Below are 26,007 nucleotides of genomic sequence, written 5' to 3'. Positions count from 1 at the left end.
CACACATTTATATACACACACATTTATACACACACACATTTATATACACACACATTTATACACACACACACACACATTTATAAACACACACATTTATACACACACACACACACACACATTTATATACACACACATTTATACACACACACACACAAACATTTATATACACAAACATTTATTCACACACACGCACACGCACACATTTATACGCACACACACATATAGACACACATATACACCATGTGACCGTCATCAGTGACGTCATCAGTGACGTCATCGGTGCTGAATGACTTCTTAATGTTCGCTCCATTACTAATAAATCCTTTATTGTTAATGATCTTTTCACAAGAGTTCTTTTGGATTTATTATGTCTTTCTGAGACTTGGCAGAGAGAGGAAGAGTTTATTCATCTGAACAACTCTGTCCAGTAGGGAGCGCTGTCCTGGGGAAGCCTCGCCTCTCTGGTCGTGGAGGAGGTCTTGCTACAGTTTTTAGGGAGAGTTGTTCTTGCAAAGTGATTCAAACACAGGAATTCACTTCTTTTGAGTCTCAGATGATCTTGATCTACAAGACCTTTCTATTGTGTGTCAATCTACCAGCTGGTCCTTCAGTGTTCTTGAAAGACTTTAGTGACTTCTTATCTTCCATTATTCAAATCTGTTCTTATTCTTGGAGACTTTAATCTTCATGTTGATGACGTCACATCTTGTTCTGCTAAAGAACTTTGAACTTTAACAGAAGCTTTAATTTTGAGCAACATGTTTCTGAACCCACTCATCAAAAAGTTACTTTTTACTCTCGGGCTGAACATTTCTAATGTATCTGTACATGATGTTCATCTGATCCTTCTCTTGTTGAACCTGGACTTCATCCCTGAACCTAAGCCTTTGAAAGTTAGGTCTCAGAGGCGTGTCATCTCAGCCGATACTGCAGACAGTTTTTCTGCTATGTTTGACCGTCTTTCCTTTGATGACTGAACGTGTTTGATTCACTGTTTCACTGATCATTGTGTTGAAATACTGGATCAAACCTGTTCAATCGAACTTGAAAATTCTGAAAAAACGGTGCCCTTGAACAAATCAAGATCTCCTGAGTCTGAAGAGACTTTGTCGAAAGACTGAGCGTCTCTGGAAGTCCACTAAACTTGAGGTGCACAGACTTCACCTCAGGGATCTGATGTCTTCTTACAATGAGATGGTGGAAACTGCTAGATCTGATTACATCAGAAAACTGGTAGCAGCCAATAAGAAAAACCCCAAAGTTTTGATTGACACGATTAATTCTCTCGTGTCTCCTGCTCCTCAAATCACGCCTGTCTTCTGTGAAGCTGACAGCAATGATTGTTGAGGTTTTTACTGACAAAATTAAATTGATCAAAGAGAAAATCTCTCTTTTGTTTGGAACCCCTACTGTCTCTGAGCCCCTCTCCTCCTCTTGGTCTTCCTTCACTGCTGTATCTTTGGGTGATATTTCAGCACTAGTGAACAAGATGAAACCCTCCTCTTGCTCAGATGACGTCCTTCCTTGTAGGCTTTTTATCAAAGTATTTGATGTAATTGGCCCCTGAGTTACCAATATGGTGAACCTCTCCCTTTCCACAGGGGTTTTTAATGCATTTAAACATGCCATTGTGGAGCCTCTGCTCAAAAAGCCAGGCTTAGACCCAACTGACCTCAGTAATTTCAGGCCTATTTCTAAGCTCCCTTTCTTGTACAAGATCTTGGAGAAGGTTGTGTCTGAGCAGCTGTTCCTGGATCAGAGCGACATCCATGAGAAGTTTCAGTCTGGCTTCCATAAACATCTACGGAGACAGTCTTACTGAAGGTGTCCAGTGACATCATGATGTTCTGGTTCTGTTGGATCTGTCGTCAGCCTTTGACACAGTTGAACCAGATCCTGCTGAGAAGACTGAGGGATGAAGACTGTCTGGGTCTGTGTTAGAATGGTTCTCATCTTACCTTTCTGGGCGCAGTTTTAGTGTATCTGTCAATCAAATGAGGTCTGAATAGGCAGATCTGTTGTGTGGAGTCCCTCAAGGTTCTGTTCTGGGTCCTTTTTTGTTTCTACTTGATTCGTCTGTTAAAATCCTGATGTTTCTTCCACATGTTTGCTGATGACATCCAGCTCTACTGCTCTGTTGACCCAACTGAGCCCCAGAGGCTGAACTTAGTCAATTGTTGCTAGAAATCAAACAATGAGTGAAAACACTTTGAAGCTAAATGTGGACAAAACTGAAACTCTGGTGATTGTTGATGATAAGATCGTTTCTATTTGTTCAGGCTTTTCCTTGATTTTCTGAGACTCCTCTGTTGTTCTCAGTTTTATCTTGATCTTTAAAATATATACTTTATTGAATATTGTTTTGATTGTTTAAGTTCTTTGTGACCCTGGTCTGGAAAAGCGCTTTATAAATAAAAATAAATAAATGACTTACTTATTTATATAAACACACACACACGCATTTATACACACACGTATTTATACACACACAAATGCACACACACACACATCCCCCCCCCCACACACACACACATTTAAACACGCACAAACATTTATACACACACATTTATACACACACACATGCACACACACACACACACACACATTTATACACACACACATATGGACTCACTTGGGGTAGTTGTTGCAGAACTGTGTGTAGATGTTGAAGTCTCTCCTCTGCAGGAAGTGAGTTGAGTAAGTTCTGGTTCTGATCCAAGTGACACAGGAAGAGGCGGAGCCAGGAGGAGAAGAGTGTGTTCCTCTGTCAGAGTGATGTCCGTCTCCTCCTGTCTCACCTGTGTCGCCAGGACTCCAGTGTTTCGTCCTTGTGTGTCACAGTGACTGACAGCTGTCAATCACGTGTCATCAACACGACTGTCACTCGAGTCCTGGTCTTCAGTGGTTACCTTGGTTACGAAGCAGCGGGCCACGGCGACCGGGTCATTGTCGCACAAGTCCAGACACTGGAGCAGCTCGCTGCACAACACACACACACACACACACACACACACACACACACACACACACACAGAGTCACGCCTGTTGCTGAGGCTTCCTGTGAGTCACACACACCTGTTGAACTCATAGATGTCCTCGATGTTCCCGAACAGCCGGACCACTTGATCCGGACTCAGCGAGACGCTGGACTGGTCGATGATGTGGGACAGGTAGTCCTGCACACACACACACACACACACACACACACACACACACACACACACACACACACACACACACACACACACACACACACACACACACACACACACACACACACACACACACACACACACACACACACACACACACACACACACAGTGAGTGTCATGACCCCTGAGGTCAGCCCACACTCACCTCTACAATCATCCTCAGGTCACACACGTACGTCCGCTCCGTCTCCACCATCTCCGTGACAACGCGGTCCAGGTGGCTCGGCTCTGAGTTCTGCGTCATTTTACCAGTTGTTCTTCCTGAAGGAGGATCAACAAACCTGTAACTACACCAACACCGACTGTTACTACTCTGACACTGACTGTAACTACACCGACTGTAACTTCACTGACACTGACTGTAACTTCACTGACACTGAATGTAACTTCACTGACACTGACTGTAACTACACTGACACTGAATCTAACTACACTGACACTGACTGTAACTACACCGACTGTAACTTCACTGACACTGACTGTAACTTCACTGACACTGAATGTAACTTCACTGACACTGACTGTAACTACACCGACTGTAACTTCACTGACACTGACTGTAACTTCACTGACACTGACTGTAACTACACCGACTGTAGCTTCACTGACACTGAATGTAACTTCACTGACACTGACTGTAACTACACCGACTGTAACTTCACTGACACTGACTGTAACTTCACTGACACTGACTGTAACTACACCGACTGTAGCTACGCTGACACTGACTGTAACTTCACTGACACAGACTGTAACTACACCGACTGTAACTACACTGACACTGAATGTAACTTCACTGACACTGACTGTAACTACACTGACACTGAATCTAACTACACTGACACTGACTGTAACTACACTGACACTGAATGTAACTTCACTGACACAGACTGTAACTACACCGACTGTAGCTACACTGACACTGAATGTAACTTCACTGACACTGACTGTAACTACACCGACTGTAACTTCACTGACACTGACTGTAACTTCACTGACACTGACTGTAACTACACCGACTGTAGCTACGCTGACACTGACTGTAACTTCACTGACACAGACTGTAACTACACCGACTGTAACTACACCAACTGTAACTACACTGACACTGAATGTAACTTCACTGACACTGACTGTAACTACACCGACTGTAGCTACACTGACACTGACTGTAACTTCACTGACACTGACTGTAACTTCACTGACACTGACTGTAACTACACCGACTGTAGCTATACTGACACTGACTGTAACTTCACTGACACAGACTGTAACTACACCGACTGTAACTTCACTGACACTGACTGTAACTTCACTGACACTGACTGTAACTTCACTGACACTGACTGTAACTACACCGACTGTAGCTACGCTGACACTGACTGTAACTTCACTGACACAGACTGTAACTACACCGACTGTAACTACACTGAATGTAACTTCACTGACACTGACTGTAACTACACCGACTGTAACTACACTGACACTGAATGTAACTTCACTGACACTGACTGTAACTACACTGACACTGAATCTAACTACACTGACACTGACTGTAACTACACTGACACTGAATGTAACTTCACTGACACAGACTGTAACTACACCGACTGTAGCTATACTGACACTGACTGTAACTTCACTGACACAGACTGTAACTACACCGACTGTAACTTCACTGACACTGACTGTAACTTCACTGACACTGACTGTAACTTCACTGACACTGACTGTAACTACACCGACTGTAGCTACGCTGACACTGACTGTAACTTCACTGACACAGACTGTAACTACACCGACTGTAACTACACTGAATGTAACTTCACTGACACTGACTGTAACTACACCGACTGTAACTACACTGACACTGAATGTAACTTCACTGACACTGACTGTAACTACACTGACACTGAATCTAACTACACTGACACTGACTGTAACTACACTGACACTGAATGTAACTTCACTGACACAGACTGTAACTACACCGACTGTAGCTACACTGACACTGAATGTAACTTCACTGACACTGACTGTAACTACACCGACTGTAACTTCACTGACACTGACTGTAACTTCACTGACACTGACTGTAACTACACTGACTGTAGCTACGCTGACACTGACTGTAACTTCACTGACACAGACTGTAACTACACCGACTGTAACTACACCAACTGTAACTACACTGACACTGAATGTAACTTCACTGACACTGACTGTAACTACACCGACTGTAGCTTCACTGACACTGACTGTAACTTCACTGACACTGACTGTAACTTCACTGACACTGACTGTAACTACACCGACTGTAGCTATACTGACACTGACTGTAACTTCACTGACACAGACTGTAACTACACCGACTGTAACTTCACTGACACTGACTGTAACTTCACTGACACTGACTGTAACTACACCGACTGTAGCTACACTGACTGTAACTTCACTGACACCGACTGTAACTACACCGACTGTAACTTCACTGACACTGACTGTAACTACACCGACTGTAGCTACACTGACACTGACTGTAACTTCACTGACACTGACTGTAACTACACCGACTCTAGCTACACTGACACTGACTGTAACTTCACTGACACAGACTGTAACTACACCGACTGTAACTTCACTGACACTGACTGTAACTTCACTGACACTGACTGTAACTACACCGACTGTAGCTACACTGACACTGACTGTAACTTCACTGACACTGACTGTAACTACACCGACTGTAGCTACACTGACACTGACTGTAACTACACCAACTGTAGCTACACCGACACTGATTGTAACTCGACTGACACCGACTGTAACTACACAAACTAACTACACCGACACTGATTGTAACTCGACTGACAGACTGTAACTACACCGACTGTAACTTCACTGAATGCAACTTCGCTGACAGATTGTAACTATGCCAACACCGACTAACTATTTGACACTGACTACAGTCACACCGACACTAACCTGCACACCTTCAGCGAAGCTTCCTAAACTTCTGTCGCCTCATGTTTCTACAGACGTTTATTTTGCCTCCAGTGAGAAAGAAAAACCGAGAGTCAGAGACGGTTAATCTGAAAACAGGATGAAGGTTAATCTGGATTAAAAGCAGCTTCTGCAGCGACACCTGTCGCTCAGGTGCTGCTGTGTTAACCTGGAGCTAAGCAGCAGAAACCAGAGAGTTTCAAATAGTTTATTCTATATTAAACCAAAGCTTGATCAGATCCAGCTTTGGTTTTAATCCGTGCAGGAGTTTATTATAATCTAAACACATCTACTTGTCATTAGAGGAGAGTTTTCCATCTTTATTTCTTCGTTCTTATAATTTTAATGAATCGTTTTGTCCAATAAGAAAAAAAAAACCGAAGACCTGACGATCAATAAAGTTCTAGCAGAACTAAGGAAGCCTCGGCGAGTCACTCCCTCTGGTGGTCATTCTACGCATTGCAGGACAAAAATCTCGCGAGAGTTCAGTCAATACAAGTTCAACAAATGAAACCAGAGCCACGTGTTACACATGCAAGAGAATAATTTATTTGCACTAAAAAAGTAAAACCATATGTACAGTCCATGAAAAAGAAAAACAAGTAAAATCTCAGAAGTCGGCGTCGAGTCGGAAGGTGTTGTCGCTGCTGCCCGACATCACGCCCATGCGCTGGTACTCGCCCACACGCTTCTCGAAGAAGTTGGTCTTTCCCTCCAGAGAGATGTTCTCCATGAAGTCGAAGGGGTTCTCCACGCGGAACATCTGAGGAGACACTCGTGGTCAGGTGGACTCACACACGGCTGGTCATGTGACGCGTCATGTGACTGTTCAGAAGCGGCAGAATCGTGTCTCTGCTCGTCCGCCGGTCGACCACACGTCCACCGGCGGCGCCGCAGAGACACTCGGTCACCATGTCTGACCGATGTGTGTACCCCTGCGCGTGTCATCACCACAGAGGTGTGTACAAGTGTGTGTACAAGTGTGTACCTTGGAGAAGCCGAGCTCCACCATCAGTCTGTCGGCCACGAACTCGATGTACGTCTTCATCATGTCACAGTTCATCCCGATGAGCTTCACTGGCAGAGCCTGAGTCAAGAACTCCTGCAAACACAAACACGGGGTCACATGACTGACACGAGGTCACATGACTGACACGAGGTCAGCGAGCGACGCGCACACACACACACACACACCTGCTCGATCGCCACGGCGTCTCTGATGATGTTCCCGACCGTCTCTTCTGAGGGTTTGTTGAGCAGATGTTTGAACATCAGGCAGGCGAAGTCACAGTGGAGGCCCTGCGGAGGTCACGGGGGTCAAGGGTCAACACACGTACACACAAACACACACGTGTGTCGCCGTACCTCGTCTCTGCTGATGAGCTCGTTGGAAAAGGTCAGTCCAGGCATCAGACCTCGTTTCTTCAGCCAGAAGATGGAGGCGAAGGATCCGGAGAAGAAGATTCCTTCCACGGCGGCGAACGCCACGACTCGCTCGCCTGCGGATGGCATTGGTCAGTACCAGAGCTCACACACACGCAGACACACGAACTCACCGAAGCCAGCGTTCTTGTTGCCGATCCAGTTCAGCGCCCAGTCGGCCTTCTTCTTCACACACGGCAGCGTCTCGATGGCGTTGAACAGATACTCCCTGGAAACGACAGGACGTCAGTCATGTGACCCTGACATGTGACCCTGACATGTGACCAGGTCATGTGACCCCAGACACGCACCTCTCGGCGTGGTCCTTGATGTAGGTGTCGATCAGCAGGCTGTACATCTCCGAGTGGATGTTCTCCATGGCGATCTGGAAGCCGTAGAAGCAGCGCGCCTCCGTCACCTGCACCTCCGTGCTGAAGCGCTCCACCTGGTGGACGCTTGTTAGTCTGTGACCTCGCTCGGGGTCATGTGACCCTTGACCCTGAACACTCACCAGGTTCTCGTTGACGATGCCGTCGCTGGCGGCGAAGAAGGCAAGAACGTGCGAGATGAAGAACCTCTCGTCGTCCTTCAGGGACTCCCAGTGCTGCAGGTCCTTGGACAGATCCACCTACACACACACACACACACACACGGTGAATACACACATGTGTACCAACTTGTGAACTAGTTCAGCTCCAAGAATGAACTAGTTCATCATTTTTCTCATCTCCATATTTAACCACAAACATCAAAAAGTTTAAAAACATTTAACGTTTAAGGAAACTACTGTAAGTGATGTGAAACAGAAGGAAATAAAACAAGGCTATATAAATAAATATTACTTACTCTTATAAAATCTTATCTTTATTTAAAAGTTCTTACAGTACTGCACGGAGAACACGCGGGGGCAGTAATGAGTCAGTTGTGTTTTCCCACCAGAGAAGAAAACCTTATTTTGGAAGTTAAACGGAAGCAGGAAGTGTGAATCGATCACAAATATGTATGATTTTTTTAATTTACTATCATCTACTTGAATAAAGGTTAGCTTTTATTTAGTCTATTTAGTTTTAACTCCGTTTATTCAACGACTTCCGCGTGACGTCACAGCGAGGGCGACGCGGGAAAAATCAAAATCAAACGAGTTCACTGCGCTTTGATGACTTCAGCGTTTGTGCGCCACTGTAGCGTTTTTCCCGCCATACATTCAAACTTGTGTCAGTTTCTATTGAACACTGAGACGTTCACACGCAGGTCAAAGCACCACAGAGGTCAAGGGTCACTCACCTCCTCCGCGGTCCAGAACGAGGCCTCGGCCTTCTTGTACATCTGCCAGATGTCGTGGTACTGGATCGGGAAGATGACGAAGCGGCGAGGATTGTCCTTCAGGAGAGGCTCGGAACCCGCGGGAGTCTGAGCGCGAGACGGTCAGGGAGTCATGTTTGGCGCCACAGAGAGGCGGGAAAGTTCTTTAGTTTAGTTTTACTCACGTCGTTGAAGATTTTCCGCGCGGTTTTGGAGGCCAAGACGCGGGAAGAACTGAGGCTCGGAGGCTGGAAGAGAGACATGACGTCATGATGAAGATAAAGATGAAAGAGAAGATAAAGAAGAAGATAAAGAAGCTGCAGCTGGACTCACCGTGTTCTCTTTGTTGAGCGACATCTTCTTCACTTCACCGCTCAGGCTGGTGTTCAGCGAGGAGAGAACGTTGCGTGACGACATACTTCAGCTTCGAGGACAAGAAACAATAAAAGGTTTAAAAAAGGCGGTAAAAGTAGGAGCTCGTGCGGGTCCAGCGGCGTCTGTGGCGGGAGAACAACTGACGAGGATCGTCTCCGCGCGAGCTTTATGTTGGAAATTTGGCGCCTGAAACCTCTGGACCAATCACAGCGAAGCGTGAGCTGAGCTCTTTAAATCGACGTGACGTCGCAGCCAATCAGAAGGTGAGCTGCGTTCAAGAGCTCGGAGAGACGGTGGGAAAATAGAGCTTTGATTGTTGCGTTTACGAAACACAAATAAAAACGCGAATAAAAACATTTTCACGTCAAGTTTTGTTGAGAAACAGTCACGTGTTGAACGTGCGACAGTAAAACGAGTCCGTGTTGAAACAGTAACTTTGTTCGATCTTTATTTTCATTTTAAAACTTTACTTTAACTTGTTTTCTCACGTTCTTACAAAATGAACGTAAGTGTGACGTCAGAAAAGATTAACGAACTTCTAGCTCGAGCGTCTTTTTCTCCCGCCGTTGTCTTGTGACGTGTCTTTGTGTCTTTTTGTCCAAAAACCTTTTGTGTTACTGAACGCATCGATCTTTGACGTCACTTCCTGTCCGAACATTTGTTTACATCTGACTATGTTTGAAGGTGTTTATGAAATAAAAATACTTTTATTTTGTTAGGTTTAAAGTGTGTTTTAGTTCATTTAAATGTTTATAGAGTCACACAACAAAACAACACACACACTGATGATACAATAGTCACACACACACACACACTGATGATACAATAGTCACACACACACACACACACTGATGATACAATAGTCACACACACACACACACTGATGATACAATAGTCACACACACACACACTGATGATACAATAGTCACACACACACACACACACTGATGATACAATAGTCACACACACACACACACTGATGATACAATAGTCACACACACACACACACACTGATGATACAATACAGTCACACATCACAACAACACACACACACTGATGATACAATACAGTCTCACACACACACACACACACACACACTGATGATACAATACAGTCACACACACACACACACACACACAGACACACACGATGTGTGACGAAGACAAAGATCATGAAACATTGAATATGTTACAATAACAATCGTACAAACAAACAACAACAAATAATGTAGAAAACATTCCATTTTAACGTATTTCTCGAGAGAGAATCAAACTTACGTCATGACCGGAAAACAACGTCCAGAGAATCGCACCACAATCCTCTGCTGCCACCTAGTGTCTCCTCCTAGAACAACACCCTGTTAACGTTGAGAACAACATTGTTGAAGAAATTAATGTAAAATAATAATAAAACAGCGTGACCTTCAGAGTCTTGTGATGAAGGTCACGATATATAAAACTACTAATTTCATTAAATGTTGTTTTTTGGAAACAAAAAATAATCAGTGATGAATCAGTGATGAATCAGTGATGAATCAATGAAGAATCAGTGATGAATCAGTGATGAATCAGTGAAGAATCAGTGAAGAATCAATGAAGAATCAGTGATGAATCAGTGATGAATCAGTGAAGAATCAGTGAAGAATCAGTGAAGAATCAGTGATGAATCAGTGAAGAATCAGTGATGAATCAGTGAAGAATCAATGAAGAATCAGTGATGAATCAGTGATGAATCAGTGAAGAATCAGTGATGAATCAGTGATGAATCAGTGAAGAATCAGTGATGAATCAGTGAAGAATCAGTGATGAATCAGTGATGAATCAGTGAAGAATCAGTGAAGAATCAGTGATGAATCAGTGATGAATCAGTGAAGAATCAGTGATGAATCAGTGATGAATCAGTGATGAATCAGTGAAGAATCAGTGAAGAATCAGTGAAGAATCAGTGATGAATCAGTGAAGAATCAGTGATGAATCAGTGATGAATCAGTGAAGAATCAGTGAAGAATCAGTGAAGAATCAGTGATGAATCAGTGAAGAATCAGTGATGAATCAGTGAAGAATCAGTGAAGAATCAGTGATGAATCAGTGAAGAATCAGTGAAGAATCAGTGATGAATCAGTGATGAATCAGTGATGAATCAGTGAAGAATCAATGAAGAATCAGTGATGAATCAGTGAAGAATCAGTGAAGAATCAGTGATGAATCAGTGAAGAATCAGTGAAGAATCAGTGAAGAATCAGTGATGAATCAGTGAAGAATCAGTGAAGAATCAGTGAAGAATCAGTGAAGAATCAGTGAGTCTCACTCTCACATGTATCTGACTCTCACATGTGTCTCACTCTCACATGTATCTGACTCTCACATGTGTCTCACTCTCACATGTGTCTCACTCTTACACGTCTCACACGTGTCTCATTCTCACACGTGTCTCACTCTCACATGTATCTCACTCTCACACGTGTCTCACTCTCACATGTATCTCACTCTCACATGTATCTCACTCTCACATGTGTCTCACTCTCACATGTATCTGACTCTCACATGTGTCTCACTCTCACATGGGTCTCACTCTCACATGTGTCTCACTCTCACATGGGTCTCACTCTCACATGTATCTGACTCTCACATGTGTCTCACTCTCACATGGGTCTCACTCTCACATGTGTCTCACTCTTACACGTCTCACACATGTCTCACTCTCACACGTGTCTCAGTCTCACATGTATCTCACTCTCACATGTATCTCACTCTCACATGTGTCTCACTCTCACATGTATCTCACTCTCACATGTGTCTCACTCTCACATGTATCTCACTCTCACATGTGTCTCACTCTCACATGTGTCTCACTCTCACATGTGTCTCACTCTTACACGTCTCACGCGTGTCTCATTCTCACACGTGTCTCACTCTCACATGTATCTCACTCTCACACGTGTCTCACTCTCACATGTATCTCACTCTCACATGTGTCTCACTCTCACATGTATCTCACTCTCACATGTGTCTCGCTCTCACATGTGTCTCACTCTCACATGTATCTCACTCTCACATGTATCTCACTCTCACACGTGTCTCACTCTCACATGTATCTCACTCTCACATGTGTCTCACTCTCACATGTGTCTCACTCTTACACGTCACACACGTGTCTCACTCTCACACGTGTCTCACTCTCACATGTATCTCACTCTCACACGTGTCTCACTCTCACATGTATCTCACTCTCACATGTATCTCACTCTCACATGTGTCTCACTCTCACATGTATCTCACTCTCACATGTATCTCACTCTCACATGTGTCTCACTCTCACATGTATCTCACTCTCACATGTGTCTCACTCTCACATGTATCTCACTCTCACATGTGTCTCACTCTCACATGTATCTCACTCTCACATGTGTCTCACTCTCACATGTGTCTCACTCTCACATGTGTCTCACTCTTACACGTCTCACGCGTGTCTCATTCTCACACGTGTCTCACTCTCACATGTATCTCACTCTCACACGTGTCTCACTCTCACATGTATCTCACTCTCACATGTGTCTCACTCTCACATGTATCTCACTCTCACATGTGTCTCGCTCTCACATGTGTCTCACTCTCACATGTATCTCACTCTCACATGTATCTCACTCTCACACGTGTCTCACTCTCACATGTATCTCACTCTCACATGTGTCTCACTCTCACATGTGTCTCACTCTTACACGTCACACACGTGTCTCACTCTCACACGTGTCTCACTCTCACATGTATCTCACTCTCACACGTGTCTCACTCTCACATGTATCTCACTCTCACATGTATCTCACTCTCACATGTGTCTCACTCTCACATGTATCTCACTCTCACATGTATCTCACTCTCACATGTGTCTCACTCTCACATGTATCTCACTCTCACATGTGTCTCACTCTCACATGTATCTCACTCTCACATGTGTCTCACTCTCACATGTATCTCACTCTCACATGTGTCTCACTCTCACATGTGTCTCACTCTCACATGTGTCTCACTCTCACATGTATCTCACTCTCACATGTGTCTCACTCTCACATGTGTCTCACTCTCACATGTATCTCACTCTCACATGTGTCTCACTCTCACATGTATCTCACTCTCACATGTGTCTCACTCTCACATGTGTCTCACTCTCACATGTATCTCACTCTCACATGTGTCTCACTCTCACATGTATCTCACTCTCACATGTATCTCACTCTCACATGTGTCTCACTCTCACATGTATCTCACTCTCACATGTGTCTCACTCTCACATGTATCTCACTCTCACATGTGTCTCACTCTCACATGTGTCTCACTCTCACATGTGTCTCACTCTCACGTGTATCTCACTCTCACACGTGTCTCACTCTCACATGTATCTCACTCTCACATGTGTCTCACTCTCACATGTGTCTCACTCTTACACGTCACACACGTGTCTCACTCTCACACGTGTCTCACTCTCACATGTATCTCACTCTCACATGTATCTCACTCTCACATGTATCTCACTCTCACATGTGTCTCACTCTCACATGTATCTCACTCTCACATGTATCTCACTCTCACATGTGTCTCACTCTCACATGTATCTCACTCTCACATGTATCTCACTCTCACATGTGTCTCACTCTCACATGTATCTCACTCTCACATGTATCTCATTCTCACATGTGTCTCACTCTCACATGTATCTCACTCTCACATGTATCTCACTCTCACATGTGTCTCACTCTCACATGTATCTCACTCTCACATGTATCTCACTCTCACATGTGACTCACTCTCACATGTATCTCATTCTCACATGTGTCTCACTCTCACATGTATCTCACTCTCACATGTATCTCACTCTCACATGGATCTCACTCTCACATGTGTCTCACTCTCACATGTGTCTCACTCTCACATGTATCTCACTCTCACATGTGTCTCACTCTCACATGTGTCTCACTCTCACATGTATCTCACTCTCACATGTGTCTCACTCTCACATGTGTCTCACTCTCACATGTATCTCACTCTCACATGTGTCTCACTCTCACATGTATCTCACTCTCACATGTGTCTCACTCTCACATGTGTCTCACTCTCACATGTATCTCACTCTCACATGTATCTCACTCTCACATGTGACTCACTCTCACATGTATCTCACTCTCACATGTGTCTCACTCTCACATGTATCTCACTCTCACATGTATCTCACTCTCACATGTGTCTCACTCTCACATGTATCTCACTCTCACATGTGTCTCACTCTTACATGTATCTCACTCTCACATGTGACTCACTCTCACATGTGTCTCACTCTCACATGTGTCTCACTCTCACACGTGTCTCACTCTCACATGTATCTCACTCTCACATGTATCTCACTCTCACATGTGTCTCACTCTCACATGTGTCTCACTCTCACATGTATCTCACTCTCACATGTGTCTCACTCTCACATGTATCTCACTCTCACATGTGTCTCACTCTCACATGTATCTCACTCTCACATGTGTCTCACTCTCACATGTGTCTCACTCTCACATGTGTCTCACTCTCACATGTGTCTCACTCTCACATGTATCTCACTCTCACATGTGTCTCACTCTCACATGTGTCTCACTCTCACATGTGTCTCACTCTCACATGTATCTCACTCTCACATGTGTTTCACTCTCACATGTATCTCACTCTCACATGTGTCTCACTCTCACATGTGTCTCACTCTTACACGTCACACACGTGTCTCACTCTCACACGTGTCTCACTCTCACATGTATCTCACTCTCACATGTATCTCACTCTCACATGTATCTCACTCTCACATGTGTCTCACTCTCACATGTGTCTCACTCTCACATGTATCTCACTCTCACATGTATCTCACTCTCACATGTGTCTCACTCTCACATGTATCTCACTCTCACATGTATCTCATTCTCACATGTGTCTCACTCTCACATGTATCTCACTCTCACATGTATCTCACTCTCACATGTGTCTCACTCTCACATGTATCTCACTCTCACATGTATCTCACTCTCACATGTGACTCACTCTCACATGTATCTCATTCTCACATGTGTCTCACTCTCACATGTATCTCACTCTCACATGTATCTCACTCTCACATGTATCTCACTCTCACATGTGTCTCACTCTCACATGTGTCTCACTCTCACATGTATCTCACTCTCACATGTGTCTCACTCTCACATGTGTCTCACTCTCACATGTGTCTCACTCTCACATGTATCTCACTCTCACATGTGTCTCACTCTCACATGTGTCTCACTCTCACATGTATCTCACTCTCACATGTGTCTCACTCTCACATGTATCTCACTCTCACATGTGTCTCACTCTCACATGTGTCTCACTCTCACATGTATCTCACTCTCACATGTATCTCACTCTCACATGTGACTCACTCTCACATGTATCTCACTCTCACATGTATCTCACTCTCACATGTATCTCACTCTCACATGTGTCTCACTCTCACATGTATCTCACTCTCACATGTGTCTCACTCTTACATGTATCTCACTCTCACATGTGACTCACTCTCACATGTATCTCACTCTCACATGTGTCTCACTCTTACATGTGTCTCACTCTTACATGTGTCTCACTCTTACATGTGTCTCACTCTCACATGTGTCTCACTCTCACATGTATCTCACTCTCACATGTGTCTCACTCTCACATGTGTCTCACTCTCACATGTGTCTCACTCTCACATGTATCTCACTCTCACATGTGTCTCACTCTCACATGTATCTCACTCTCACATGTGTCTCACTCTGGGCTCATTTTCCTGGTGAGAGTCGACCTGAGAAACCATTGTCTGTCCAGGATGTGGGTCGGTCTCATATCCCCCACAATGCACCAGTGAACGCTCCATCACTGAGCTGAGACCAGAGACCAGAGACCAGAGACCAGAGACCAGAGACCAGAGACCAGAGACTAGAGACCAGAGACCAGAGACCAGAGACCAGAGACCAGAGACCAGAGACCAGAGACCAGAGACCAGAGACCAGAGACCAGAGACCAGAGACCAGAGACCAGAGACCAGAGACCAGAGACCAGAGACCAGAGACCAGAGACCAGAGACCAGAGACCAGAGACCAGAGACCAGAGACCAGAGACCAGAGACCAGAAAAAACTAAAACATCACAAACATCTGATGGAATAGAAAGAACATCTTAAACATCTTGATGTAAATCAATGTTTTATTGATGAACAAACAGATAAACCAGTAAATATGACGTTGAATCAATAATGTTCAAAACATTGTGAAATTAACAAATAAATAGATTCAATAAAATGATGGAATAAACAAATAAAAAAGATATTAAAACGAGAAAAAAACCACGAGCTGGATCAGCCAGCAGGTGGCAGTAGAACCACGGAGTTCACTTCGACAACACACGTATACCGCAGCTTGATCTGATTCTTCTTCCATCATCTTGTTCCAACATCTTGTTCCAACATCTTGTTTCAACATCTTGTTCCAACATCTTCTTCAAACATCTTCTTCCAACATCTTCTTCCAACATCTTCTTCCAACATCTTCTTCAAACATCTTCTTCCAACATCTTCTTCAAACATCTTCTTCCAACATCTTCTTCCAACATCTTCTTCAAACATCTTCTTCCAACATCTTCTTCCAACATCTTCTTCAAACATCTTCTTCAAACATCTTCTTCAAACATCTTGTTTATTCATTTGGATTCAAACGTTCCTCGAGGACAGTAAGTTTCGTCGAAACGACCTGAAAGACTCGATTTCAGAAAAGAGAACCTGATGCTACAAACGTGAGATGTTTCATGAAGATGTTCTTGAAGATGTTTCCTGAAGATGTTTCATGAAGATGTTCCTGAAGATGTTCCTGAAGATGTTTCATTAAGATGTTCCTGAAGATGTTCCTGAAGATGTTCCTGAAGATGTTTCATGAAGATGTTCCTCAAGATGTTCCTGAAGATGTTTCATGAAGATGTTCCTGAAGATGTTCATGAAGATGTTTCATGAAGATGTTCCTGAAGATGTTCCTGAAGATGTTCCTGAAGATGTTTCATGAAGATGTTCCTGAAGATGTTCCTGAAGATGTTCCTGAAGATGTTCCTGAAGATGTTTCATGAAGATGTTCCTGAAGATGTTCCTGAAGATGTTCCTGAAGATGTTCCTGAAGATGTTTCATGAAGATGTTCATGAAGATGTTTCATGAAGATGTTTCATGAAGATGTTCCTGAAGATGTTCCTGAAGATGTTCCTGAAGATGTTTCATGAAGATGTTCCTGAAGATGTTCCTGAAGATGTTCCTGAGGCAGGATGACGAAGAGGTTGATTTATCGTACAAACACAAGCAGAGGTCAGGAGGTCGTCAGACGTCCACACGTGAAAAAATCCTGCAACTCTTTAAAGTAGTGAAAAGAAAATCAATCATTTCTATTGTCAGGAGGCTGAGAATCGTACCTGAGGCTCAGGTGAGTTCGTGACATGGACAACAAACACCCTTCAGACCCTGAGGTGACAAACGTCCACACGTATGATTCACGACTTCATGTTCTCACTGCTGGACCACGAGAGTGAGTTTAGACTCGTCCATCTTAGACTTGAAGGATCTCATCCTGGACTCACTGGTGCGACTCGAGGGGTTTCAGCTCCACAGGAACATGAGGGAGATGTTTGTGAAGTGATGTCACCCTGGACACGTTCATGTACAGGAGCACGAAGGTGGATGAAGGACTATTGTTACAGTTGATTTCATGTCTAAACCAGAAGGAAGTATCTCGCCTGCAGTTGATACTCTGAGCCGCTCTAGTAGAAGAACTCACATTTCTGCTTCAAACTCTTCACTGGCTGCTCTAGTAGAAGAACTCACATTTCTGCTTCAAACTCTTCACTGGCTGCTCTAGTAGAAGAACTCACATTTCTGCTTCAAACTCTTCACTGGCTGCTCTAGTAGAAGAACTCACATTTCTCCTTCAAACTCTTCACTGGCTGCTCTAGTAGAAGAACTCACATTTCTCCTTCAAACTCTTCACTGGCTGCTCTAGTAGAAGAACTCACATTTCTCCTTCAAACTCTTCACTGGCTGCTCTAGTAGAAGAACTCACATTTCTGCTTCAAACTCTTCACTGGCTGCTCTAGTAGAAGAACTCACATTTCTCCTTCAAACTCTTCACTGGCTGCTCTAGTAGAAGAACTCACATTTCTCCTTCAAACTCTTCACTGGTTTCTTTCAGGATCATTTTAAAATTCTGGTTCTTGCTCTCAGATCTATTCATGGAAACATCTCAACACACTTTTATTTGATCTTGATTCTCTGGAACTCCTGTGTTGTTCTCAGTATTATCTTGATCTTTAAAGTATTTATTTAATTGAATATTGTTTTGATTGTTTAAGTTCTTTGTGACCCTGGTCTGGAAAAGATGTATAAATATATAAATAAATATAAATGACTTACTTTGAGCTTTAATCATCGGGTCTAACTATCCACCTCTGGAGCTCATGAACTTCCCTCCACAGGTGTCTCAGCTCCAGACCACACCAGCTTCTCTTCCTCATCACTGGGGATCTGAACCATGTTTCCATATCGTTCACTACCTTCTGCAGGACTTCCATGGATACGTGTCCCACCAGAGACAACTCAACCCTGGATCTGCTGTATGCAAACACACTGGGTAACCTGCCCCCCCGACCCCCCACTGGGACACTCAGATCACAACCTTCATCCTGTCCACACCCCCATGGTGAGTGTGAAGGTCTGAGGAGACGACTGAAGATCTCACACCACAGATCGGAATGTTCTTTGTGAGCCACACACAGAGATGGACAATAAGATCACGGACTGCATCACAGAGAACGTTACCTTCTGTGTGGAGACCACCGTGTCCTACCGAGCCCTGGGTGACGTCCCAGGTGAGAGCTCTGGAGAAGATGGAGAGCCTTCGAATGTGGGGAGCTGAAGAGAGTGAACCTGAAGAAGAAGAAGAGTAGTTATAGGAAGAAGATGGTGAGCCACCTGGAACACAACAACGGGAGGTCTGGAGGTCTGGAGGTCTGGAGGTCTGGAGGTCTGGAGGTCTGGAGGTCTGGAAGTCTGGAGGTCCGGAGGTCTGGAGGTCCGGAGGTCCGGAGGTCCGGAGGTCCGGAGGTCCGGAGGTCTGGAGGTCTGGAGGTCCAGACCACACCAGCTTCTCTTCCTCATCACTGGGGATCTGAACCATGTTTCCATATCTTTCACTACCTTCTGCACGACTTCCATGGATTCGTGTCGCACCAGAGACAACTCAACCCTGGATCTGCTGTATGCAAACACACTGGGTAACCTACCCCCCCGACCCCCGGAGGTCCGGAGGTCTGGAGGTCTGGAGGTCCGGAGGTCTGGAGGTCTGGAGGTCTGGAGGTCCGGAGGTCCGGAGGTCTGGAGGTCCGGAGGTCTGGAGGTCTGGAGGTCCGGAGGTCTGGAGGTCCGGAGGTCCGGAGGTCTGGAGGTCCGGAGGTCTGGAGGTCTGGAGGTCCGGAGGTCCGGAGGTCCGGAGGTCCGGAGGTCCGGAGGTCTGGAGGGGAATTAAAGCCATGTCAGGGGATCTCACCCCCGGGACAGAGAACCTGAATGGCTTCTTCAACAGGTTTGACACAAGTCTCAGCCGCTCCCCCTCCAGTCTGCCTGACCCAGGAGGTCTTCTTCCTGCCCTCGTCCCCCCACCATCACCTCTGGTGCTCTACAAACAAACATGTGATCGATGTATAAAAAACAAACAAGATCCTGAGATGGTTTGAAAACCCTTGTTGTGTTCTTCACAAGCATGTGTGCGACTCTGAGGTTGTGGTTTTGAAAATATTGATGAGTTCGTTATGTGGCTTTTCTGTCGCCTTCATTTCCGGACAATTGTGCAGAAAGCGAGCGTCGTCTCGTCTATTATGTCTCTTTTGTGTCCGGAGGCTTCATTTCTGCTTCTCTTCTGCTTCTCTTCTGCTGCTTCCTGTCCATCATCTTATCTCAGCCACACATTAACGTCACGGTGAAGCTCGACACGAGCAGGAAACACCGGAGACAACAATGCAGTCGAACAAACACTGTCGTGATGTTTCTACAACCAGCAGTAATTCTTTCAGAAACACCTGGACTGAGAACGATAGAGAAAATATTATTGAAACCTTCTTGATCCGAGGCTGAGATTAACCTGGTTTTCTTAACTCTGTGGAGTTTACTCTGTGTTCTCCACTTTACTCCTGTGGTTCCATGTTGTTGTTTTTTTAATGGTGTTGTTGTTTCATGGTTTAGTGGTTTCATGGTTTAGTGGTTCCATAGTGTTGTTGTTTCATGTTGTTGTTGTTTCATGTTGTTGTTGTTTCATGGTTTAATGGTTCCATAGTGTTGTTGTTTCATGGTTTAGTGGTTCCATAGTGTTGTTGTTTCATGTTGTTGTTGTTTCATGTTGTTGTTGTTTCATGGTTTAATGGTTCCATAGTGTTGTTGTTCCATGTTGTTGTTGTTTCATGGTTTAATGGTTCCATAGTGTTGTTGTTTCATGTTGTTGTTGTTTCATGGTTTAATGGTTCCATAGTGTTGTTGTTTCATGTTGTTGTTGTTTCATGGTTTAATGGTTCCATAGTGTTGTTGTTCCATGTTGTTGTTGTTTCATGGTTTAATGGTTCCATAGTGTTGTTGTTTCATGTTGTTGTTGTTTCATGGTTTAATGGTTCCATAGTGTTGTTGTTTCATTTTGTTGTTGTTTCATGGTTTAGTGGTTCCATAGTGTTGTTGTTTCATTTTGTTGTTGTTTCATGGTGTTGTTGTTTCATGGTTTAGTGGTTCCATAGTGTTGTTGTTTCATGGTGTTGTTGTTTCATGGTGTTGTTGTTCCATAGTGTTGTTGTTCCATGTTGTTGTTGTTTCATGGTTTAATGGTTCCATAGTGTTGTTGTTCCATGTTGTTGTTGTTTCATGGTTTAATGGTTCCATAGTGTTGTTGTTTCATGTTGTTGTTGTTTCATGGTTTAATGGTTCCATAGTGTTGTTGTTTCATTTTGTTGTTGTTTCATGGTTTAGTGGTTCCATAGTGTTGTTGTTTCATTTTGTTGTTGTTTCATGGTGTTGTTGTTTCATGGTTTAGTGGTTCCATAGTGTTGTTGTTTCATGGTGTTGTTGTTTCATGGTGTTGTTGTTTCATGGTGTTGTTGTATCATGGTGTTGTTGTTCCATAGTGTTGTTGTTTCATGGTGTTGTTGTTTCATGGTGTTGTTGTTCCATAGTGTTGTTGTTTCATGGTGTTGTTTCATGTTGTTGTTGTTTCATGGTTTAGTGGTTCCATAGTGTTGTTGTTTCATTTTGTTGTTGTTTCATGGTGTTGTTGTTTCATGGTTTTGTTGTTCCATAGTGTTGTTGTTTCATGGTGTTGTTGTTTCATGGTGTTGTTGTATCATGGTGTTGTTGTTCCATAGTGTTGTTGTTTCATGGTGTTGTTGTTCCATAGTGTTGTTGTTTCATGGTGTTGTTGTTCCATAGTGTTGTTGTTTCATGGTGTTGTTGTTTCATGGTGTTGTTGTTTCATGGTGTTGTTGTTCCATAGTGTTGTTGTACCATAGTGTTGTTGTTTCATGGTGTTGTTGTTCCATAGTGTTGTTGTTTCATGGTGTTGTTGTTTCATGGTGTTGTTGTTCCATAGTGTTGTTGTACCATAGTGTTGTTGTTTCATGGTGTTGTTGTTTCATGGTGTTGTTATTCCATAGTGTTGTTGTTCCATAGTGTTGTTGTTTCATGGTGTTGTTGTTCCATAGTGTTGTTGTTTCATGGTGTTGTTGTTTCATGGTGTTGTTGTTTCATGGTGTTGTTGTTCCATAGTGTTGTTGTTTCATGGTGTTGTTGTTCCATAGTGTTGTTGTTTCATGGTGTTGTTGTTTCATGTTGTTGTTTTTTTTAATGGTGTTGTTGTTCCGTAGTGTTGTTGTTTCATGTTGTTGTTGTTTCATGGTGTTGTTGTTTCATGGTGTTGTTGTTCCATGGTGTTGTTGTTTCATTTTGTTGTTTTTTAATGGTGTTTTTGTTCCATAGTGTTGTTGTTTCATGGTGTTGTTGTTTCATGTTGTTGTTTTTTAATGGTGTTGTTGTTCCATAGTGTTGTTGTTTCATGGTGTTGTTGTTTCATGTTGTTGTTGTTTCATGGTGTTGTTGTTTCATGTTGTTGTTTTTTAATGGTGTTGTTGTTCCATAGTGTTGTTGTTTCATGGTGTTGTTGTTTCATGGTGTTGTTGTTCCATAGTGTTGTTGTTTCATGGTGTTGTTGTTTCATGTTGTTGTTGTTTCATGGTGTTGTTGTTTCATGGTGTTGTTGTTCCATAGTGTTGTTGTTTCATGGTGTTGTTGTTTCATGGTGTTGTTGTTCCATAGTGTTGTTGTTTCATGGTGTTGTTGTTTCATGTTGTTGTTGTTTCATGTTGTTGTTGTTTCATGGTGTTGTTGTTCCATAGTGTTGTTGTTTCATGGTGTTGTTGTTTCATGTTGTTGTTTTTTAATGGTGTTGTTGTTCCATAGTGTTGTTGTTTCATGGTGTTGTTGTTTCATGTTGTTGTTGTTTCATGTTGTTGTTGTTTCATGGTGTTGTTGTTTCATGTTGTTGTTTTTTAATGGTGTTGTTGTTCCATAGTGTTGTTGTTTCATGGTGTTGTTGTTTCATGGTGTTGTTGTTCCATAGTGTTGTTGTTTCATGGTGTTGTTGTTTCATGGTGTTGTTGTTCCATAGTGTTGTTGTTTCATGGTGTTGTTGTTTCATGGTGTTGTTGTTTCATGGTGTTGTTGTTCCATGGTGTTGTTGTTCCATAGTGTTGTTGTTTCATGGTGTTGTTGTTTCATGTTGTTGTTTTTAATGGTGTTGTTGTACCATAGTGTTGTTGTTTCATGGTGTTGTTGTTTCATGGTGTTGTTGTTTCATGGTGTTGTTGTTCCATGGTGTTGTTGTTTCATTTTGTTGTTTTTTAATGGTGTTGTTGTTCCATAGTGTTGTTGTTTCATGGTGTTGTTGTTTCATGGTGTTGTTGTTTCATGTTGTTGTTTTTTAATGGTGTTGTTGTTCCATAGTGTTGTTGTTTCATGGTGTTGTTGTTTCATGTTGTTGTTGTTTCATGTTGTTGTTGTTTCATGGTGTTGTTGTTTCATGTTGTTGTTTTTTAATGGTGTTGTTGTTCCATATTGTTGTTGTTTCATGGTGTTGTTGTTTCATGGTGTTGTTGTTCCATAGTGTTGTTGTTTCATGGTGTTGTTGTTTCATGTTGTTGTTGTTTCATGGTGTTGTTGTTTCATGGTGTTGTTGTTCCATAGTGTTGTTGTTTCATGGTGTTGTTGTTTCATGGTGTTGTTGTTCCATAGTGTTGTTGTTTCATGGTGTTGTTGTTTCATGTTGTTGTTGTTTCATGTTGTTGTTGTTTCATGGTGTTGTTGTTTCATGGTATTGTTGTTCCATGGTGTTGTTGTTCCATAGTGTTGTTGTTTCATGGTGTTGTTGTTTCATGTTGTTGTTTTTAATGGTGTTGTTGTACCATAGTGTTGTTGTTTCATGGTGTTGTTGTTTCATGGTGTTGTTGTTTCATGGTGTTGTGGTTTCATGGTGTTGTTGTTTCATGTTGTTGTTTTTAATGGTGTTGTTGTACCATAGTGTTGTTGTTTCATGGTGTTGTGGTTTGTTGTACAATAGACAATGATGGAAAGAGTGAAAGGATGGAGAGAACAAACAGAGAAAGGCTCATGAATGAGGTTCAGGTTTGTTCTCAACTCACGTCTTCTCTTTAATATTCATTCGATGCTAATTTCCTCGCGGCGCCTGCTGTGTTTACCTTCAGCTGCACAAACAAACATCTTGTTGAGGATTCAAAGTCACCTTCTGTGATCGTGTTGGTGCTCGACTGGAGGCTGAGAAGCAACAGAGCAGGAAACATGAGGCGAGGATCTCAGGCCAGTCAAGGTCAGGTAAGGAAGGAAGGTGAGTTCACCTGAGAGAGTAGCTCAAGAACCAGGTGAGTCACAATAATGTCCTGCACACTGAACAACAACCTGTCAATGAGTGAGAGTCCTCAACGCATGACAGGTGAGTGGACAGGTGAGTGGACAGGTGAGTAGACAGGTGAGTGGACAGGTGAGTGGACAGGTGAGTGGACAGGTGAGTGGACAGGTCAGTAGACAGGTGAGTGGACAGGTGAGTGGACAGGTGAGTAGACAGGTGACTGGACAGGTGAGTGGACAGGTCAGTAGACAGGTGAGTGGACAGGTGAGTGGACAGGTGAGTGGACAGGTCAGTAGACAGGTGAGTGGACAGGTGAGTGGACAGGTGAGTGGACAGGTGAGTAGACAGTGTGTGTGTGTGTGTGTGCGTGTGTGTGCGTGTGTGTGTGTGTGTGTGAGTGTGTGTGAGTGTGTGTGTGTGTGTGTCTGTGTGTGTGAGTGTGTGTGAGTGTGTGTGTGTGTGTGTGTGTGTGCGTGTGTGTGTGTGTGTGTGTGAGTGTGTGTGAGTGTGTGTGTGTGTGTGTGTGCGTGTGTGTGCGTGTGTGTGTGTGTGTGTGTGAGTGTGTGTGAGTGTGTGTGTGTGTGTGTCTGTGTGTGTGAGTGTGTGTGTGTGTGTGAGTGTGTGTGTGAGTGTGTGTGTGTGTGTGTGTGTGAGTGTGTGTGAGTGTGAGTGTGTGTGTGTGTGTGCGTGTGTGTGCGTGTGTGTGTGTGTGTGTGAGTGTGTGTGAGTGTGTGTGTGTGTGTGTCTGTGTGTGTGAGTGTGGGGGTGTTTGTGTGTGAGTGTGTGTGTGAGTGTGTGTGTGTGTGTGTGTGTGTGTGAGTGTGTGTGAGTGTGTGTGAGTGTGTGTGTGTGTGTGTGTGTGTGAGTGTGTGTGAGTGTGTGTGTGTGTGTGTGTGTAAAGATCTAATCAGGATTCCTGCTCATGTGTGACGCATGTTTCTAATGACTCGACGACAACATCATTAGAGTCGAGAAAAGGATCCTTTAAACCGATATTTAAGATTTTACTTCTAGTTACCATGTTAGCTTCATGTTAGCTTCATGTTAGCTTTAGGTTAGCTTCATGTTAGCTTCATTTTAGCTTCATGTTAGCTTCATGTTAGCTACATGTTAGCTTCATGTTAGCTACATGTTAGCTTCATGTTAGCTTCATGTTAGCTTCATATTAGCTTCATGTTAGCTTCATTTTAGCTTCATGTTAGCTTCATTTTAGCTTCATGTTAGCTTCATGTTAGCTTCATGTTAGCTTCATGTTAGCTTCATGTTAGCTTCATGTTAGCTTCATGTTAGCTTCATAATGAATCTAAATCATAATGAATCTGAATCATGATGAATCTAAATCATAATGAATCTTAATCATAATGAATCTAAATCATAATGAATCTAAATCATAATGAATCTTAATCATAATGAATCTAAATCATAATGAATCTGAATCATGATGAATCTAAATCATAATGAATCTAAATCATAATGAATCTTAATCACAATGAATCTAAATCATAATGAATCTTAATCATAATGAATCTAAATCATAATGAATCTAAATCATAATGAATCTTAATCATAATGAATCTTAATCATAATGAATCTTAATCATAATGAATCTAAATCATAATGAATCTAAATCATAATGAATCTTAATCATAATGAATCTAAATCATAATGAATCT

The 26,007-nt window shown here is 43.2% G+C and overlaps 2 protein-coding genes across 3 annotated transcripts in view; both read right to left on the bottom strand.

Moving 5' to 3' along the window:
• The window catches only part of LOC148087316 (pleckstrin homology domain-containing family G member 3-like), a 12,469-nt gene extending 9,012 nt beyond the window's left edge, over positions 1 to 3,457 (bottom strand). The window contains exons 1-4 of the mRNA XM_087786189.1: positions 3,359 to 3,457; positions 3,076 to 3,176; positions 2,910 to 2,979; positions 2,633 to 2,679 (exon numbers count right to left, since the gene is read on the bottom strand). Coding sequence (XP_087642315.1) covers positions 2,633 to 2,679; positions 2,910 to 2,979; positions 3,076 to 3,176; positions 3,359 to 3,457 — 317 coding nt within the window. The remainder of the gene's footprint in view (positions 1 to 2,632; positions 2,680 to 2,909; positions 2,980 to 3,075; positions 3,177 to 3,358) is intronic.
• A 3,285-nt stretch (positions 3,458 to 6,742) lies between these two features.
• LOC148087315 (ribonucleoside-diphosphate reductase subunit M2-like) lies at positions 6,743 to 10,609 on the bottom strand. 2 transcript variants are annotated; one of them, XM_087786894.1, is made up of 11 exons: positions 10,593 to 10,609; positions 9,274 to 9,364; positions 9,126 to 9,188; positions 8,923 to 9,048; positions 8,150 to 8,266; positions 7,950 to 8,083; positions 7,773 to 7,867; positions 7,582 to 7,715; positions 7,411 to 7,515; positions 7,205 to 7,318; positions 6,743 to 6,979 (listed from the first exon to the last, which is right to left on the bottom strand). In XM_087786894.1, the coding sequence occupies exons 2-11, from the start codon at positions 9,355 to 9,357 to the stop codon at positions 6,827 to 6,829; spliced, it is 1,125 nt and encodes a 374-aa protein (XP_087643020.1). In that variant the 5' UTR covers positions 9,358 to 9,364; positions 10,593 to 10,609; the 3' UTR covers positions 6,743 to 6,826. The 2 variants fall into 2 exon arrangements, with proteins under 2 accessions (XP_087643020.1, XP_087643012.1); XM_087786886.1 differs by lacking the exon at positions 10,593 to 10,609 and having other exon boundaries at positions 9,274 to 9,453.
• Positions 10,610 to 26,007: the final 15,398 nt, after the last annotated feature.

The sequence above is a fragment of the Callionymus lyra genome, chromosome 1 (genome assembly GCF_982586985.1).
Source record: "Callionymus lyra chromosome 1, fCalLyr1.hap1.1, whole genome shotgun sequence".
In the NCBI taxonomy this organism is placed as follows: domain Eukaryota; kingdom Metazoa; phylum Chordata; class Actinopteri; order Syngnathiformes; family Callionymidae; genus Callionymus; species Callionymus lyra.
This window is presented reverse-complemented; position numbering and strand designations above follow the sequence as displayed.

Coding starts and splice junctions, on each gene's coding strand:
- LOC148087315 (XM_087786894.1), bottom strand. CDS start 9,357: ATGTCGTCACGCAACGTTCTCTCCTCGCTGAACACCAGCCTGAGCGGT. Junction 9,189..9,273: donor CGCTCAACAAAGAGAACACG/GTGAGTCCAGCT, acceptor TCTCTCTTCCAG/CCTCCGAGCCTCAGTTCTTC. Junction 7,319..7,410: donor ACGCCGTGGCGATCGAGCAG/GTGTGTGTGTGT, acceptor TTGTGTTTGCAG/GAGTTCTTGACTCAGGCTCT.